Source organism: Corylus avellana, chromosome 1 (genome assembly GCF_965113065.1).
Source record: "Corylus avellana chromosome 1, dhCorAvel1.hap1.2, whole genome shotgun sequence".
Lineage (NCBI taxonomy): Eukaryota > Viridiplantae > Streptophyta > Magnoliopsida > Fagales > Betulaceae > Corylus > Corylus avellana.
The window spans coordinates 26,954,233-26,969,929 of NC_142490.1; the positions used below are offsets into that span (position 1 = coordinate 26,954,233).

At 35.7% G+C, this 15,697-nt stretch overlaps 1 protein-coding gene and 1 pseudogene across 2 annotated transcripts; one reads left to right on the forward strand and one right to left on the reverse strand.

The window, feature by feature from the left end:
• Nucleotides 1-789: 789 nt before the first annotated feature.
• On the reverse strand, nucleotides 790-2,334 carry LOC148588203 (uncharacterized; annotated as a pseudogene).
• Nucleotides 2,335-11,656: 9,322 nt separating this feature from the next.
• Nucleotides 11,657-14,967, forward strand: LOC132167562 (histone-lysine N-methyltransferase, H3 lysine-9 specific SUVH4-like). 2 transcript variants are annotated; one of them, XR_015909794.1, is made up of 6 exons: nucleotides 11,657-11,944; nucleotides 12,648-12,702; nucleotides 12,855-12,964; nucleotides 13,749-13,925; nucleotides 14,293-14,463; nucleotides 14,664-14,754. XR_015909794.1 is itself a non-coding variant. In XM_088512288.1 (5 exons), exons 2-5 carry the CDS (start codon nucleotides 12,648-12,650, stop codon nucleotides 14,880-14,882), a joined length of 561 nt encoding a protein of 186 aa, XP_088368414.1. In that variant the 5' UTR covers nucleotides 11,657-11,944; the 3' UTR covers nucleotides 14,883-14,967. The 2 variants fall into 2 exon arrangements, 1 of the variants encoding a protein (XP_088368414.1); XM_088512288.1 differs by lacking the exon at nucleotides 14,293-14,463 and having other exon boundaries at nucleotides 14,664-14,967.
• The last annotated feature ends 730 nt before the right edge of the window (nucleotides 14,968-15,697 follow it).

Below are 15,697 nucleotides of genomic sequence, written 5' to 3' on the forward strand. Positions count from 1 at the left end.
GGGCCTCTCTCAACCCTAAAAGCTAGTTCAAGAGGTGAGGCTTTTTCTCACACTTATAAACTGACCACCAGCCACTTCTACAACCAATGTGGGATAACCCCAAAAAGATAATCTTAAAGCTGGATTCATATTTTGCTAACGAGGCTAATGGTCGGTACCACCAGGTATGAACTAAAATTATGATATATCTAAAGGACAATAAAATTAAAGCAGTGTGTGTGTATATATAAAATTGCTAATATGAACGGATCGGACTCATACCATTTACGAGAGGTATTCACAATTGTAAAACCTTGTTCTTTTCTTATTCCCCGCGTATTACTCCCAGTGTCCCACCAATCGTACTCAAATAGATACACCCGATTTCGGCCATGGTAACGTAACTCAAAAATGCTCTTCAACTCACCATAGTACTCATCGTCTGACGTGTTGTACCCGCCTTTCACAACAATACCACTTCTCTGGGTAGTACGAGTTTCTGCACATTCTTTTGTATGGAACCTAACCCCATTCACAATGCAACCTCTATATGATCTAACTTGATGATTAAGCCCGAGTGAAAGATAATATAATTGTTCTGGGACATTTTCTGCATTACGTCCACCACTGTATATATTATCTCGAAACTAGCGCTCAAATGTGGCCTCATGCTTCTTCTCAATGTCATGGCCACCTCCCCGTTCGATCATCTGATAGTGTTCACTATGTAGAAAAGTGTTTGTCATTAGTAATCATCTAGTGTCATGATTAAACAAAAGAGAATCGGATCAGGAACCCACAATTATACACTTACTGCAAGTATGAAACTGTTTCCTTACAGTTGCTAAGTATATACCATCGAGCCCTCGCAAAAATGTTCTCATCAAGTGTCACATATTTTGCCGCATCCAACGGTCGAACTCGCTGAAAGAACACATCAAGGTCTTGTTCTGTTTCTTCCAAACAGCCGCCAGCATTTCGCTCTTCACGGCTCCATCTTCTCTCAATCCCACAAAGATACATGGAGCAAAACGTCAAACACTCATCAACTAAATAAGCCTCAGCAATTGAAGCCTCCGGTCGCGCTTTTTTTCGCAACTTCCTCTTATGTTTACCAAGCGTCATTTCCATTGGATACAGCCAACGGTTTTGTACTGGTCCCCCAAGCTCAGCCTCACGAGGTAAATGAACCGCTAGATGGACCATAACATCAAAAAATGCTGGTGAAAATATTTGTTCCATCTTGCATAGAATCACGACAATGTCGACCTTCATTTGCTTCAAGATATCTACTTTTAATGTCCGTGCACACAACTGCGTAAAAAATTATTCATCTCAATCAATGTTTTTTCTATTTCAGGCGTTAATTTTCCACGAATCGCAACAGGATGTAAGCGCTGTAAGAAAACATGACAATCATGGCTTTTCATTCCCGATATTCTGCCAGGAAGCTTGTTCACAGATCGACCAATATTAGACGCATACTCATCAGGAAATTTTACACATTTCAGCCACTCACATAACTGGTTGTTCTCATCTCTTGTCAAAGTGTACGCCGCAAGTAGCATCTTGGTGGTTGCACCATTTGCTTGCAAGTGTAATTCTTTACGTATACCCATCTCACATAAATCTCTTCGTGCGTTTGCTATCACATATGTTCTTCTCAAGATACTATCACATATGTTCTTCTCAATGTGCATGACATCTAAATTGTTGTAGTTTCAATGTTGACCAATAAGGCAACTTAAAGAAAATATTTTTCTTCCTCCAATTCGACACATTTATATCACCATCACTTGTGCGATGCTTTCTCTTGTTCCTAATATGTTTCCCAAACTACACATGTTCAACATGTATTAGTTGTTGCAACAGTTGATCTCTGGACATTTCTTCAGGTTCCAATCTATGCTCCTCTGTACCATCAAACAATTCTCTTTCTTGGCGCCACACATGGTCTTGACGAAGCCACCTACAATGACACATGTAACACTCTTTAGACCCATACTTCAACCTATAAGACATTGTATCTTTGTTACATACCGGACACGCCAGCTTTCCCTTCGTAGAATAACCAGACAAGTTTCCATACGCGGGAAAATCGTTTATGGTTAATAGTAATGCTGCATGCAACTGAAATGTCTCTTTAGTCAAAGAATCGTAAGTGGTTACACCTTCATTCCATAATTCATGCAAATCATCAACCAAAGGTCGCAAATACACATCAATGTCATTTTCAGGTGCTGTGCGACCAGGGATAATTAAGGACAATATCATATTTGGATCCTTTATACACATCCATGGAGGTAAATTGTACGGCATTAATACTACTAGCCATATGCTGTATGTGGTACTCATATTACCAAATGGGTTGAAACCATCACTTGCCAAACCAAGTCGCACGTTGTGGGAATCACGAGCAAACCATTCATGTTCTTTATCAAACTCTTTCCATGCAAGACCATCCGTTGGGTGTCCTAGAGTGTTGCCGTCATTTTTTCGTTCATCTTTGTGCCACCTCATATTTTTATAATAAAGATCATTACGTTGATATTTATCTTATAATTAATTATAAAATAATATAAAATCCAAAGATAATATAAGATCAATATAACTAAGGCACTAATTAAGATAATATAAAAAGCTTACAGTTCAATTGAATGTTCCATTGAACCTTCAATTGTATCCAGTTTGATCTATCAATTGATCATATCACGATCAATCGAACTAATTCACTAGGATCGATCGGATGTTTGTTTTTTTAATTTTTCTCTTGTAATATGTTTTTATTATTATAATATTAACTAAAAATTTCCGTTTAATAAATTTTTATGATAAAAATCATTAAGTTGATATTTATCTTATAATTAATTATAAAACAATACAAAATTCAAAGATAATACAAGATCAATATAACTAAGGCACTAAGATAATATAAAAAGCTTGCAGTTCTATTGAATATTCGATTGAACCATCAATTGTATCCAGTTTGATCTATCAATTGATCATATCACGATCAATCGAACTAATTCACTAGGATTGATCAGATGTTTGATCGAACATTTAATCCTATCACGATCAATCGAACTAATTCATTAGGATCGATCGGATGTTTAATCGATCATTTCATCCTATCACGATCAATCGAACTAATTCACCAGGATCGATAAGATGTTTGACCGATTATTTGATTCTATCACGATCAATCGAACTAATTCCTTAGGATCGATCAGATGTGTGATCGATCGTTTGATCCTATCACGATCAATCGAACTAATTTACCTGGATTGATCGGATGTTTGATCGATCATTTTATCCTATCACAATCAATCTAACTAATTCATTAGGAGCGATCGGATGTTTGATTGATCATTTGATCCTATCACGATCAATCGAATTAATCCAATAGGATCAATCGGATATTTGATCGATAATTTGATCTTATCACGATCAATCGAATTAATTCAGTAAGATCGATCGAACATTTGATTCTATCAAGATCAATCGAACTAATTCATTAGGATCGATAAAATGTTTGATCAAACATTTGATCCTATCACGATCAATCGAACTAATTCATTAGGATCGATCGGATGTTTGATCGATCATTTAAACATATCACAATCTATCGAACTAATTCATTTAGATCGATTGGATGTTTGATCGAACATTTGATCCTATCACGATCAATCGAACTAATTCATTAGCATCGATCGGATGTTCGATCAATCATTTGTTCTTATCAAGATCAATCGAACTAATTCACTAGGATCGATTGGATGTTCGATCGAACATTTGATCCTATCATGATCAATTGAACTAATTCATTAGGATTGATGTTTGATCATCAATTGATCATATCACGATCAATTAAACTAATTCACTTAGATCGATCAGATGTTTGATCGATCATTTGATCTTATCACGATCAATTGAATTAATTCACCAAGATCGGTAGGTTGTTCGATCAAACATTTAAATAAGAATAAGAAATAAAAAAATTCAATAATAATTAATAGGAGAATTTGTTTTCTTTAAAAGAAAAAATTAATTTTGATTTTTTATATAAAATAAGAATAGAAAAATTTCACCAATGATCAATATAAAAGAAATAATGACATATTATTGGTGGTGAATTTTTGGTAAATAATTTTTTCTATTATATATGTAGGGTCAATAGCATCGCCCAAATATTTATTATTTTTTTAAGTTTTTTAATTTTTTAATTTTAATTTTTTTTTTCAGGGGCATTAGCGGCGACTTCGTGGTCGCCGCTAATGAGTTTTTAATTATTTTAATACTGTCAATAGCGGCGACCCATAAGTGGCCGCTGTTGACCCCCATAGAGTCGCCGCTAATGAGTTTTTAATTATTTTAATACTGTCAATAGCGGCGACCCATAAGTGGCAGCTATTGACCCTCATTAGCGGCGACTCTATGGTCGCCGCTAATGAGTTTTTAATTATTTTTATCCTATCAATAGCGGCGGCCCCATATGTCGCCGTTGTTGACCCTCATTAGCGGCGACTTTATGGTCGCCGCTAATGAGTTTTAAACTTTTTTTAAAAAAATTTTCTTATGTCAATAGCGGCAACTCTATAGTCGCCGCTAATGACCACTAATCAGCGGCGATTCTCAAGAGTCGCCGCTGTTGACCCTCATCAGTGGTGACTTTATGCTCGCCACTGTTTGGGGTATTATTAGTGGCGACTTGTTGCTGTTAAATAATTTTTTTTTTTGTTTTAAGTGTCCACTATTAGCGGCGACTCAAAAGTCGCCGCTATTGATGGGTCATTAGCGGCGACTTAAAAATGTCGCCACTAATGACCCCTCAATAGCAGCGACTTTTGAGTCGCCGCTATTTGTTTGGTCGCTAAAGACCATAATGCTTGTAGTGACTTCACATAATCAAGATAGATCATCATGATTGATGTGTTACTGTAATACCCCGATAAATTACCCTTTTATTTAAGTGTTAAAGATTTCTTAACCGGTTAATAATTCCTTAAAACAAAACCTTAAAACAAGTGGCCTAAACCTTCTTTGATTAACCCGAGCCCTTAAGTTAAGACCTTTTAAGAGTTTACGAGGTTTGTGAGTGTTCTTCGAGAAGGAGGAGGTGTGGAGCTCTAGCTATCTTCTAGAGTGACTTCTTAATCCTTCTTTCAAGATGCCATTAACAAGTTCTTGTACCATTTTCTTGTAAAACCAAGAACGATTTCAAGAGGTTTTCAACCCACCCTCATTCTTGTTCTCTTTAAAAGTTGCGTGATAACATGTTTTGCACTTGGATGTGCCTATTTCTTAACAAAACAAAGAATGTTTTAGAAGGTTTTTAAACACTTTTCTTTGATTCTTTTTGTTGTGTTATCTCGTGGCATAGGTGTTTATTTTGAACCTAGGAAAGAAGATACCAACCCATAGCCTTAGATAGAAGCGTAGAAGCCTTTTTGTAGATTTCTGTTAAAACCTAGCCCTTGGCCAAACGCTCGCCCTAAGGAATGAGCGCTCGACTAGAGAGTGGGTTACATGCCCCTTAGCCCCATAAATGTGTACAAAGGTTTTAGCAATCCCTTTCGTTAGATATAACCTCGTAAAGTTCTCTAGTGCTACTTATGACAATGAGTCGTGTTTCGTTATAGCAGCGATTCGTGATGTCGAAGGACTCAACCGTGTATACGAGGTAAATAAACACTTACAAACACTTTCCTTAAAAATGTGGGATATGTTAACTAACTGACCACGCGTATGATATGAGCATGTCTACTTTTTGTAATAACTTGGTAACTACTTTAATAACTAGTTGATAAGATACATTGTATGACATGGTAAACCGGTATATGCAGTATAATGGCCATGAGCTTACTATATAGACTTGATTCTATGGTCAAATGTGTGTGTTATTATATGGGTCTTAGATCCAATAGTTGTTTCATGACCAGAGTAGCCTTAACGGGCAGTCACTACAGGACGTACATCAATTGTAGCGTAGGCCACCCGAGGTCGGACTCAATTGGGCTGCTAGTGCTATGGATGGTAGCGTACAATGGTCGGGGCACCGGCATTGTATTACAGGTCCCTCGGGACAGCGCCAACCTGTTAAGTGCTAAAATATTCATATTTTAAACCCTTAACTTACACGTGTTAATTCTTTAGTTTGGTTAATTTATGTCATTTTACTTCATTTTTGTATTTTCTTTGTTTTATAGCTTTTTGGAAGAAAAGAAAGCATTTCCGGAAAAGTTCCAAGCTTAAAGGGCAAATTGGGAAGACCTAGAAGATATGGTTAAGCTTAACCAATCATGGTTAAGTTTAATCAAATAAATGAAAGGATTAAATCGAAATTTCTCAAATTGGAGTCAAAATCTGATTAGATTCAAATTTGGATTCTGCATACCTCTTGGTATTTTAATCATAACTTTCAGCTCAAATAACTGATTGAGGTGATTCGCGGCATTGGAAAGCTAATTCAAAATTATACAAATCATTGTGAAATAGAATTTTCCTAATTCAGAGCGCTGCAATGCCAAAATTGCTCCACAAGATAGGAACACAATTCTGGACGAATCCTATTCCAATTTGGACTTGGGTTTTCTCTATCCTAATTGGACTATGACTTAAATCTCCGAAATTCCTAAGATTACTAGGGTTTCTAGGACTCTCCTAAGCCCTATAAATAGACCTCTAAACCTCACAATTCAATACACAATTTGAAGGAGGCAACTTTGAGAGAGGAATTAGAGGCTACTTTTAGGAGCGATTTTCGGTTCTTTCTTTTCCTTTTCCTCTTCTTTTATTTTTATTATGTATAACTAACTCTTAAGGAGGGCTAGATTGAAGCCCTAATTATGTTTATTTAATACTTCAATATTGGCGCCTTTGTGATAATCATATTGTGTTGCTTAACTTAATTAATTCCTATTTTCTTGAATTCCTCATATGTATGTGACTGACCATTATATGCATGTGGTATGGACTAGTTAATTAAATCAATTTTGATGATCGAGTCCTGGGTTTAATAAGAGTAACAAAAGAAATCCACACCGGGTTCTTGGGTTAATCAACATGGAAAACCGGGAGTAGACGCCTATGCCCTAGGCTTCATGTGTTTGTCAATTTTCACAGATTTATACTTTCTTAAAGAACAACTTAGTAGACACCCATGCTAAATCCTTTAAGAAAGAAAAGAATTAGAGTAGACACCCATGTCTAATTTGTTACTTAGGGAAATCAATAGCTTAAGGAGTAGACACCCATACCCTTAGGTTGGCAAACATTAAGTATTTATAATATGATTGGAACATTGACATATTATTATATTATCTAAGTATAATTAGTGGTGGATATCAAAGCTTGTCTTTACCTTTTTCATTTATCTTTTTATTTCCTTTTTCACAATATCAATTCAGTGACAAGTTGAAATTTTTAATTAATTCTAAATAAAATCAACAATCTCCATGTGATCGACCTCGTACTTGCTACACTATACTATTGTTTGATCTTGTGCACTTGCGAGTTAAAACGTACTAAATATTATCTATTAATTTAAGTAGTGTTTGGCACGACACAACCCTATTGAGATTTCGGGTAGACCATATATGATAGTTATGGCCTATAAAACATTAGTTTGGTTGCATTAAAAATACTTAGGTGATTGTCGCCGGTCTTTTACTAACCAAACAATGCTTTTATAGTGTATTAACGGAGACAACACCTCATTTCCAATATTTACCAAAAACTGCACGTTTATTTCTGCATAATAACAATGAGCTCATGTCATACTCAATTGTGAGGTTTACTTACTAAGTCGTTAGACTTACGCGGTTATTACTCTTATAGGGAGTTTGTTCCTAGAATCCAAGAGTGGTATGGTTGCCACTACAGACCTTGCTTTAAGATCTTTATGTTGTTATTCGGTTTGCCCTATATTATTGTTAGTTGTTTCATGTCTTTAATTTGAGGATTAGTTAGTAACTTGGCTAATTAAATTATTGAGCATACGAGAAGGATGAAGTTTGAGTCAATGGAGATGGAAAATACTCAACATTCCTCAACTTACATAGTTGTACCTGGATGATGATGTCTAATGTGAGGATGCTCAATGAATTACAACAATCAATGATCTTAATCCATATCACATGTTGAGGTATTTGGACATTATGAAAAATAAATTTTATATATATATATATATAATAGAAAATAATGTATATATTAAATAAAACTAGAAAAACTAACTAATAACTAAAAATAATCATCAGTGTCCACTTTTGAGTCGACGCTCATACTTTTCGATTTCAATTTTTATATTTTAACTATTTTACGGGAGGGTCAATAGCGTCCACCAAAAGTGGACGTTGATGACCTATTATCAGCGTCAACTATGTTATGTGGAAGCTGATGATAGGTCATCATTGTCCACTCACTACAAGAAACTGAGTCATCAGGGGCGACTCATTAGGGGCGACTATAAAGTCGCCCCTAATACTCAACTATTAGGGGCGACTTTTGAAAGTCGCCCCTAATAGTTATGTATTAGCGTCCACATCCAAGTGGACGCTAATAGTCGACCCAAAAGATGAATAATAGCGTCCACTCTAAGGTGGACGCTAATAACTCGACCCTAATATACTCGCGGGAAATATTCAAAAGGCGGGAAAAAGCTCATTAGCGTCGACTTTTCAAAGTCGACGCTAATGCCTAATCATTAGGGTCGACTTTGTCGACCCTAAAGAGTGTATGGATGAATTAAAAAATTAAAAAAAAAAATCATTTTATTTACCAATAGCGTCCACTAAGAGTGGACGCTGAAGAGTTATCATTAGGGTCGACTTGACAGTCGACCCTAATGCTTAAGTATTAGGGTCGACAAAGTCGACCCTAAAGAGTGTATGCAGGAATTAAAAAAAATTAAAAAAAAATACATTTAACCACCAATAGCGTCCACTTTTTGTGGACGCTAAAGAGTTATCATTAGGGTCGACTTGAGAGTCGACCCTAATGCTTAAGTATTAGGGTCGACAAAGTCGACCCTAAAGAGTGTATGCAGGAATTAAAAAAAATTAAAAAAAAATACATTTAACCACCAATAGCGTCCACTAAGAGTGGACGCTAAAGAGTTATCATTAGGGTCGACTTGAGAGTCGACCCTAATGCTTAAGTATTAGGGTCGACAAAGTCGACCCTAAAGAGTGTGGGGAGGAATTAAAAAAAATTAAAAAAAAAAATCCATTTAACCACCAATAGCGTCCACTAAGAGTGGACGCTAAAGAGTTATCATTAGGGTCGACTTGAGTGTCGACCCTAATGCTTAAGTATTAGGGTCGACAAAGTCGACCCTAAAGAGTGTATGCAGGAATTAAAAAAAATTAAAAAAAAATACATTTAACCACCAATAGCGTCCACTTTTTGTGGACGCTAAAGAGTTATCATTAGGGTCGACTTGAGAGTCGACCCTAATGCTTAAGTATTAGGGTCGACAAAGTCGACCCTAAAGAGTGTGGGGAGGAATTAAAAAAAATTAAAAAAAAAATCCATTTAACCACCAATAGCGTCCACTAAGAGTGGACGCTAAAGAGTTATCATTAGGGTCGACTTGAGTGTCGACCCTAATGCTTAAGTATTAGGGTCGACAAAGTCGACCCTAAAGAGTGTGTGCAGGAATTAAAAAAAATTAAAAAAAAAATACATTTAACCACCAATAGCGTCCACTTTTTTTGGACGCTAAAGAGTTATCATTAGGGTCGACTTGAGAGTCGACCCTAATACTTAAGTATTAGGGGCGACAAAGTCGACCCTAAAGAGTGTGTGCAGGAGTTAAAAAAAAAATTAAAAAAAAATACATTTAACCACCAATAGCGTCCACTAAGAGTGGACGCTGAAGAGTGATCATTAGGGTCGACTCTAGAGTCGACCCTAATGCTTAAGTATTAGGGTCGACAAAGTCGACCCTAAAGAGTATGCAGGAAAATTAAAAAAATAAATAAATTAAAAAAAAAAAAAATTTGATGCCCAATAGCATCCACTAAAATTTTGTATATATCACTACATTGTTTAAAATTTTCAAATAAAGTGACACAATATGCACCGTTAAATATAACGAAATAAAATTTTAACCTTGGGTGCGATCGATCGCAGTCACAGAATGAACACGTTTGTACATTCTGTGACTGCGATCGATCGCACCCAATGTGCGATCGATCGCAGTCACAGAATGTACAAACGTGTACTTTCTGTGATTGCGATCGATCGCACCCAATTTGCGATCGATCTCAGTCACAGAATGTACAAACGTGTTCATTCTGTGACTGCGATCGATCGCACCCAATATGAGATCGATCGCAGTAACAGAATGTTAAAAGAGAGGCAGAATTTAATTTTTTTTTTATTTTAATTTTATTTTAATTTTTATTGAATAATGTACAACAACTTTGATAGTGATACAATGAAATGATAGGATCAAGTGACAATCAAAATTGAAACAATTGAAATTAAAGGTTCATTCAAATATCCGGTTGATCATAGTACATTTGTTCAGTCGATCATGATAGGATCAAATGATCGATGAAACTTGAAACAATTAAATTGAAAGTTTGATCGAATATCCGATCAATCATAATGAATTAGTTCGATTGATCGTGATAAGATCAAATGATTGAAACAATTGAAATTAAAGGTTTGATCGAATATCCGATCAATCATAATGAATTAGTTCGATTGATCGTGATAAGATCAAATGATTGAAACAATTGAAATTGAAGGTTTGATCGAATATCCGATCAATCATAATAAATTAGTTCGATTGATCGTGATAAGATCAAATGATTGAAACAATTGAAATTGAAGGTTTGATCGAATATCCGATCAATCATAATGAATTAGTTCGATTGATCGTGATAAGATCAAATGTTTGATCGAACATCCGATCGATCCTAGTGAATTAGTTCGATTGATTGTGATAAGATCAAATGATCGATCAAACATCTGATCGATCATAGTGAATTAGTTCGATTGATTGTGATAGGATCAAACATCTGATCAAAAATCCGATCGATTCAAGTGAATTAGTTCGATTGATCGTGATAGAATCAAATGATCAATCAAATGTTCGATCGAAAATCCGATCGATCAAACATCCAATCGATCCTAGTGAATTAGTTTGATTGATCGTGATAAGATCAAGCATCTGATCGAAAATCCAATCGATCCTAGTGAATTAGTTCGATTGATCGTAATAGAATCAATTGATCGATCAAACATCCGATTGATCCTAATGAATTAGTTAGATTGATCATGATAAGATCAATTGATCGATCAAACTGAATACAATTGAAGGTTCAATTGAACTATAAGCTTTTTATATTATCTTAGTGCATTAGTTATATTATCTTTGGATTTTGTATTGATCTTATAATTAATTATAAGATAAATATCAACTTAATGATCTTTATTATAAAAATTTATTAAACGGAAATTAGTAGTTAATATTATAATAATAAAAACATATTACAGGAGAAAATAAAGAAAAACAAAAATAAATAAAATAAATAAAAATTAAAAAATTATAAGTATAATTTTTTTTTAAAAAAATAAATAAATTTGAGGCTCATTAGGGGCGACTTAGTCGCCCCTATTGAGTGCGAAAAATAAGCGCCAACTAGTGGCGGGTATCTGAAATTTTCGGATCAAAAATTTCATAAACCGCGTCTTTTTTTTCCCCAAACCTTCAAAACACCAGAATCCTCCTAACACCCCTCTCACTCACCTCCCTCATCACTCTCACTCTCAATCTCTCTACCGCTGCTCTCCCAAACTTTAACCGACGAAAGCTTTCATACAAGGCTTTGCTGAGAAGCTGAAAGAGGGAGAGAGAGAGAGGGGGAGAGAGAAAGAAAGAGAGAGGGGAGAGAGGGTGGATCGTTCGGGGAAACCAGAGAAGAAAAAGAAAAAGAAGGGGAGAAAAATCCTCAAGGTATCCTCTTTAAACTTTAAATTTTTGCAATTTTTGTGGCCGGTGTTCTTGTTGTTGTAGAAGATTTGGATTAGTTTTTGATAATATTGAATTTGCTTGAGGTGGATTTCGGTTGCTGAGAAGAGTGGTGTGACCTTGATTTTTATTATTTCTCATTTTTGTTGGGTTAGATTTTGTAGTTGACTTTGATTTGTGTTTGGAGATTTATGTTGAGTATCTCAAATCTGAATTGGGTAATTCTAATTTGGCGTTGGGAACCCACGGATTTCATTGCGGCATTCAGTCATATATGTAGTTTCAGGCTTTAATCACCAATGTGCACGTTCTTATTTGCTCTTAAGCATTTCTCTGACTTTATTTTGTCAAGAGTTTGCAATGCAGTGTGGGTTACTCTCTGTTTGGTTTCTGAGAAAGTGGTTGATGTTCCTTGTTCCGAACGAGGAGATGTTTATTGACCAACCAAATAATTGTATTAGAAATGGGTGCCAAGTTATTCATCAAAAGGAAAAAGGGTTATTAATTGCATTGATAATGGTGATGATAATGTGGCAATGATATTAGTTCTTGTGTCCATCATTGTTATATAATAATTTTTGGAATGGTAGATTGTGTTGGTTGTGGAGAATATGATTGTGAAATCTTTGTAATTATCACATTCTGATGTAATTCAACCATTTTTCTTCCAAATGGAACTATCTGGCAGATGATGGAGGCTAACGAAATCTTGAACCCTGTGAAAAGAATTGGTGATGTTCCAGGTTTGTTGCTTTTTCTTACATTGCTTTTCTGGTTATATGTGTTTTAGTAGCAGTTTGCTTGTTTATCATCCTATAATATTTGATTTTGACTTTTGCACTATCAATGTGAAAACCATTTATTAAGAGGTGTTAATAAGTGCTCTTGATGACAGGAATTAAGGTTGGGCATCAGTTCTATGCACGGGCTGAAATGGTTGCTGTTGGTTTTCACAGTCACTGGCTGAACGGGATTGATTATATGGGGCAGAGTTACAGTAAAGGGGTAATTTAATCATGTTGCTCTTTGATTAGGGATGTCTAAGAATGCAATCAATTGGCAGCCAATAAATTTTCTTCTTGTAAATTTTCATTTTTGATTTGAGTTGGAGTTCTGTTCATTTTGATTGAATACATGATTGATATAAGCCAATAAGGCCTTCTCATATTAAATACTCTTCTGAAATTTATCAGTCAATGCGTGGACGAATAAGTAGTTGATTACTTTTTGTTTACTTGTTTGGTAGTCACAGAGGTGGTACTGGAATGTCTTTTATGTTTTTCAAAGCCTTGTGAAATGATATTGCTCAAGCTAATTTGCAGCTCATGATCCTTACACTTCTCAATAGCTTATGGTTTATGTACCTAAAGCTTTTAGTGCCTATTAGGACCATTCTATCTAGGGATGCTAAGCTATTTACCACCCGCAAACATAGCATAGTTAGTTGAGGCTCTGCCTTGGGAACTAGAGATCTTAGTTTTGACTGTTCCACAGTACTAGTGCTAGTGATTTGCAACTTGATTGTATGCATATAACAATCAAAAGAAAACAAGGCCAACCTATTTACAGTTTTCTTGGTGTATAAGTTTTTCTTGTTCTAGCCTAATGTGTGTCATGTTATCTATTGTGTTAATGCTGCTTTTCTGTAAACCAAGGATTGAATAATTAAAGGCTATTCCTGACTGAGTAGTCTTTCTTCTTGTTGATGTAGTTAGAAATTTAATGTTCTTCCACTTAGTAATCAGAATTAAACTAGAATTGATGAGGAAATTTTTTTTTTCCTAAATAGGAGTATAGGAACTACACGTTCCCAATTGCAGTTGCCATTGTTTTGTCCGGGATGTATGAAGATGACCTTGATAATGCTGATGATGTTGTGTATACTGGTCAAGGTGGACATAATTTAACTGGCAATAAGCATCAGATCCAAGACCAAAAGATGGAGCGTGGAAATTTGGCGCTCAAGGTGTGTATTTTATAGCTCTCCTAAGTCCTTTGTCTATTGTTACTTGTAAAAAAAAGTGATTTTCTATTGTTACCTGCAATGGTACTTTCTGATCTGTTCTCCTTTTAACCAGAAGCTCAAAGTGATATTGTTGTCATGTTGACCAGTGAGAGTGTGTGGATCAGATCAACACACTCTCACTAGTTGTTGATCCATTCTGCTTTTATTTTTAATTTTGTTGGGTAAGTCATTCTGCTTTTAGCCCAGAAGCTCTAAGTGATATTATGAGCAAGAATCAGTTTAGCACAAGAATCAGTGAGTGTGTTGAATGCCTTCTGAATTTGAAATCATATTAGTTGACTTGTACCTGCTATGTGCTCAATGGCAGAACTGTGTGGAGCAACATGTGCCTGTTAGAGTCATTCGTGGCCATGAATCTAAAAGCAGTTACACCGGTAAAGTTTACACATACGATGGATTGTACAAGGAGAAGAGCTGAGTAGCACCGGTTGACTTGACACCCATTTCCTTTTGATGAATAACTTGACACCCATTTCCGGTAAAGTTATAAAATGTATTAAAAATTACATTTTATAGGAGTCCAAGAAGTGGAGCACAACTTGCTCTGACCTTTAGTTACTTATTTTTATGCTTTGAATGATTTGTCCATTGAAGCTAAATATTCTCCATTCTTTTAATGGTTATATTGTTTCTTGGTTGCTGTCTGAGTATTCGTCTTGTTCTCTCTAATCTCTGCAGCCAGCAGCTGGAACTCCAATAACAGGGAAAGGTGTTGTTATCTGCAAGAACCCCTCTGATCCAACTGTCGTTTTGGGGTATTTGTCTGTAGCATTTCTCATTGCTACTACTGTGGCTGGGTTTTTGTCTCTGTTTTACTCTTACAAAGGAAAATCTGTTCCACAAAGTGCCTTATTTAGAAGCGCCAGTTTTGTTGTTTTCTTCAACATTGCTATGTAAGCATTCTGTTCTCAGTTCTCACTCTCCCATATTTTTTGATATTCTTATTCTGATATCTTGAAGAGACAAGCACTATTCATGCTCATTTTTCATCCTTTAACACACATGCATGCACTAAATTATTATGGGAGAGTGAATTATTAAGGAAAAGCTGCTCTTCATCTGAATCATTATCACTTTTGAATGTCAAAAGGAGGTGCAGTGCCAGAAATTATTTATAATTGAAGTTGACCAAATACCCAGAAACTGGGGTATATTTTCCAGTAGATACATGTGTGTGTGGTCGTTTAATCTTGGCGGTCCATAGGGATTGTGGTGCCAGTTTCAACAAACAATGATAGTAGGTTTTTGTTATAATATAGGCAAATGTGGGTTAAGAAAGTTTATATTGTAGCTGTTTTAATGTCTCTTTGCTGCCTGTAACTGTCAAAATCTACAGGGAAGGCACCCTTCCCCCTACTCACCAAAAATTCCCTAAAAGAGATGATTTGAAACCTGCCCAACGCTAGGTTGGATGAGAGGACCACCTTTTTTTATTGCTTGCCAATTTAGTTTGGTGGCAATCTTCTTGCGGGAAATCTACATTTATATGAAAAGCAGACGCTTATCTTTCATCTTTGGAGGCGGGCATTTTTTCAATGATTGTCTTGGGACTGTAGATGTCTCACTTTGTTACTTCATTATATTGGAGTTAACATGTATTAGTGGGACTGTTATTGATATATGTTAGAAGTATTGTGGTTAGGAGTTAGCCGATGTATGTTACTCATACCAGTGTTCCCTGGTTCTGCGATCGATCGCACTCCAAGTGCGAT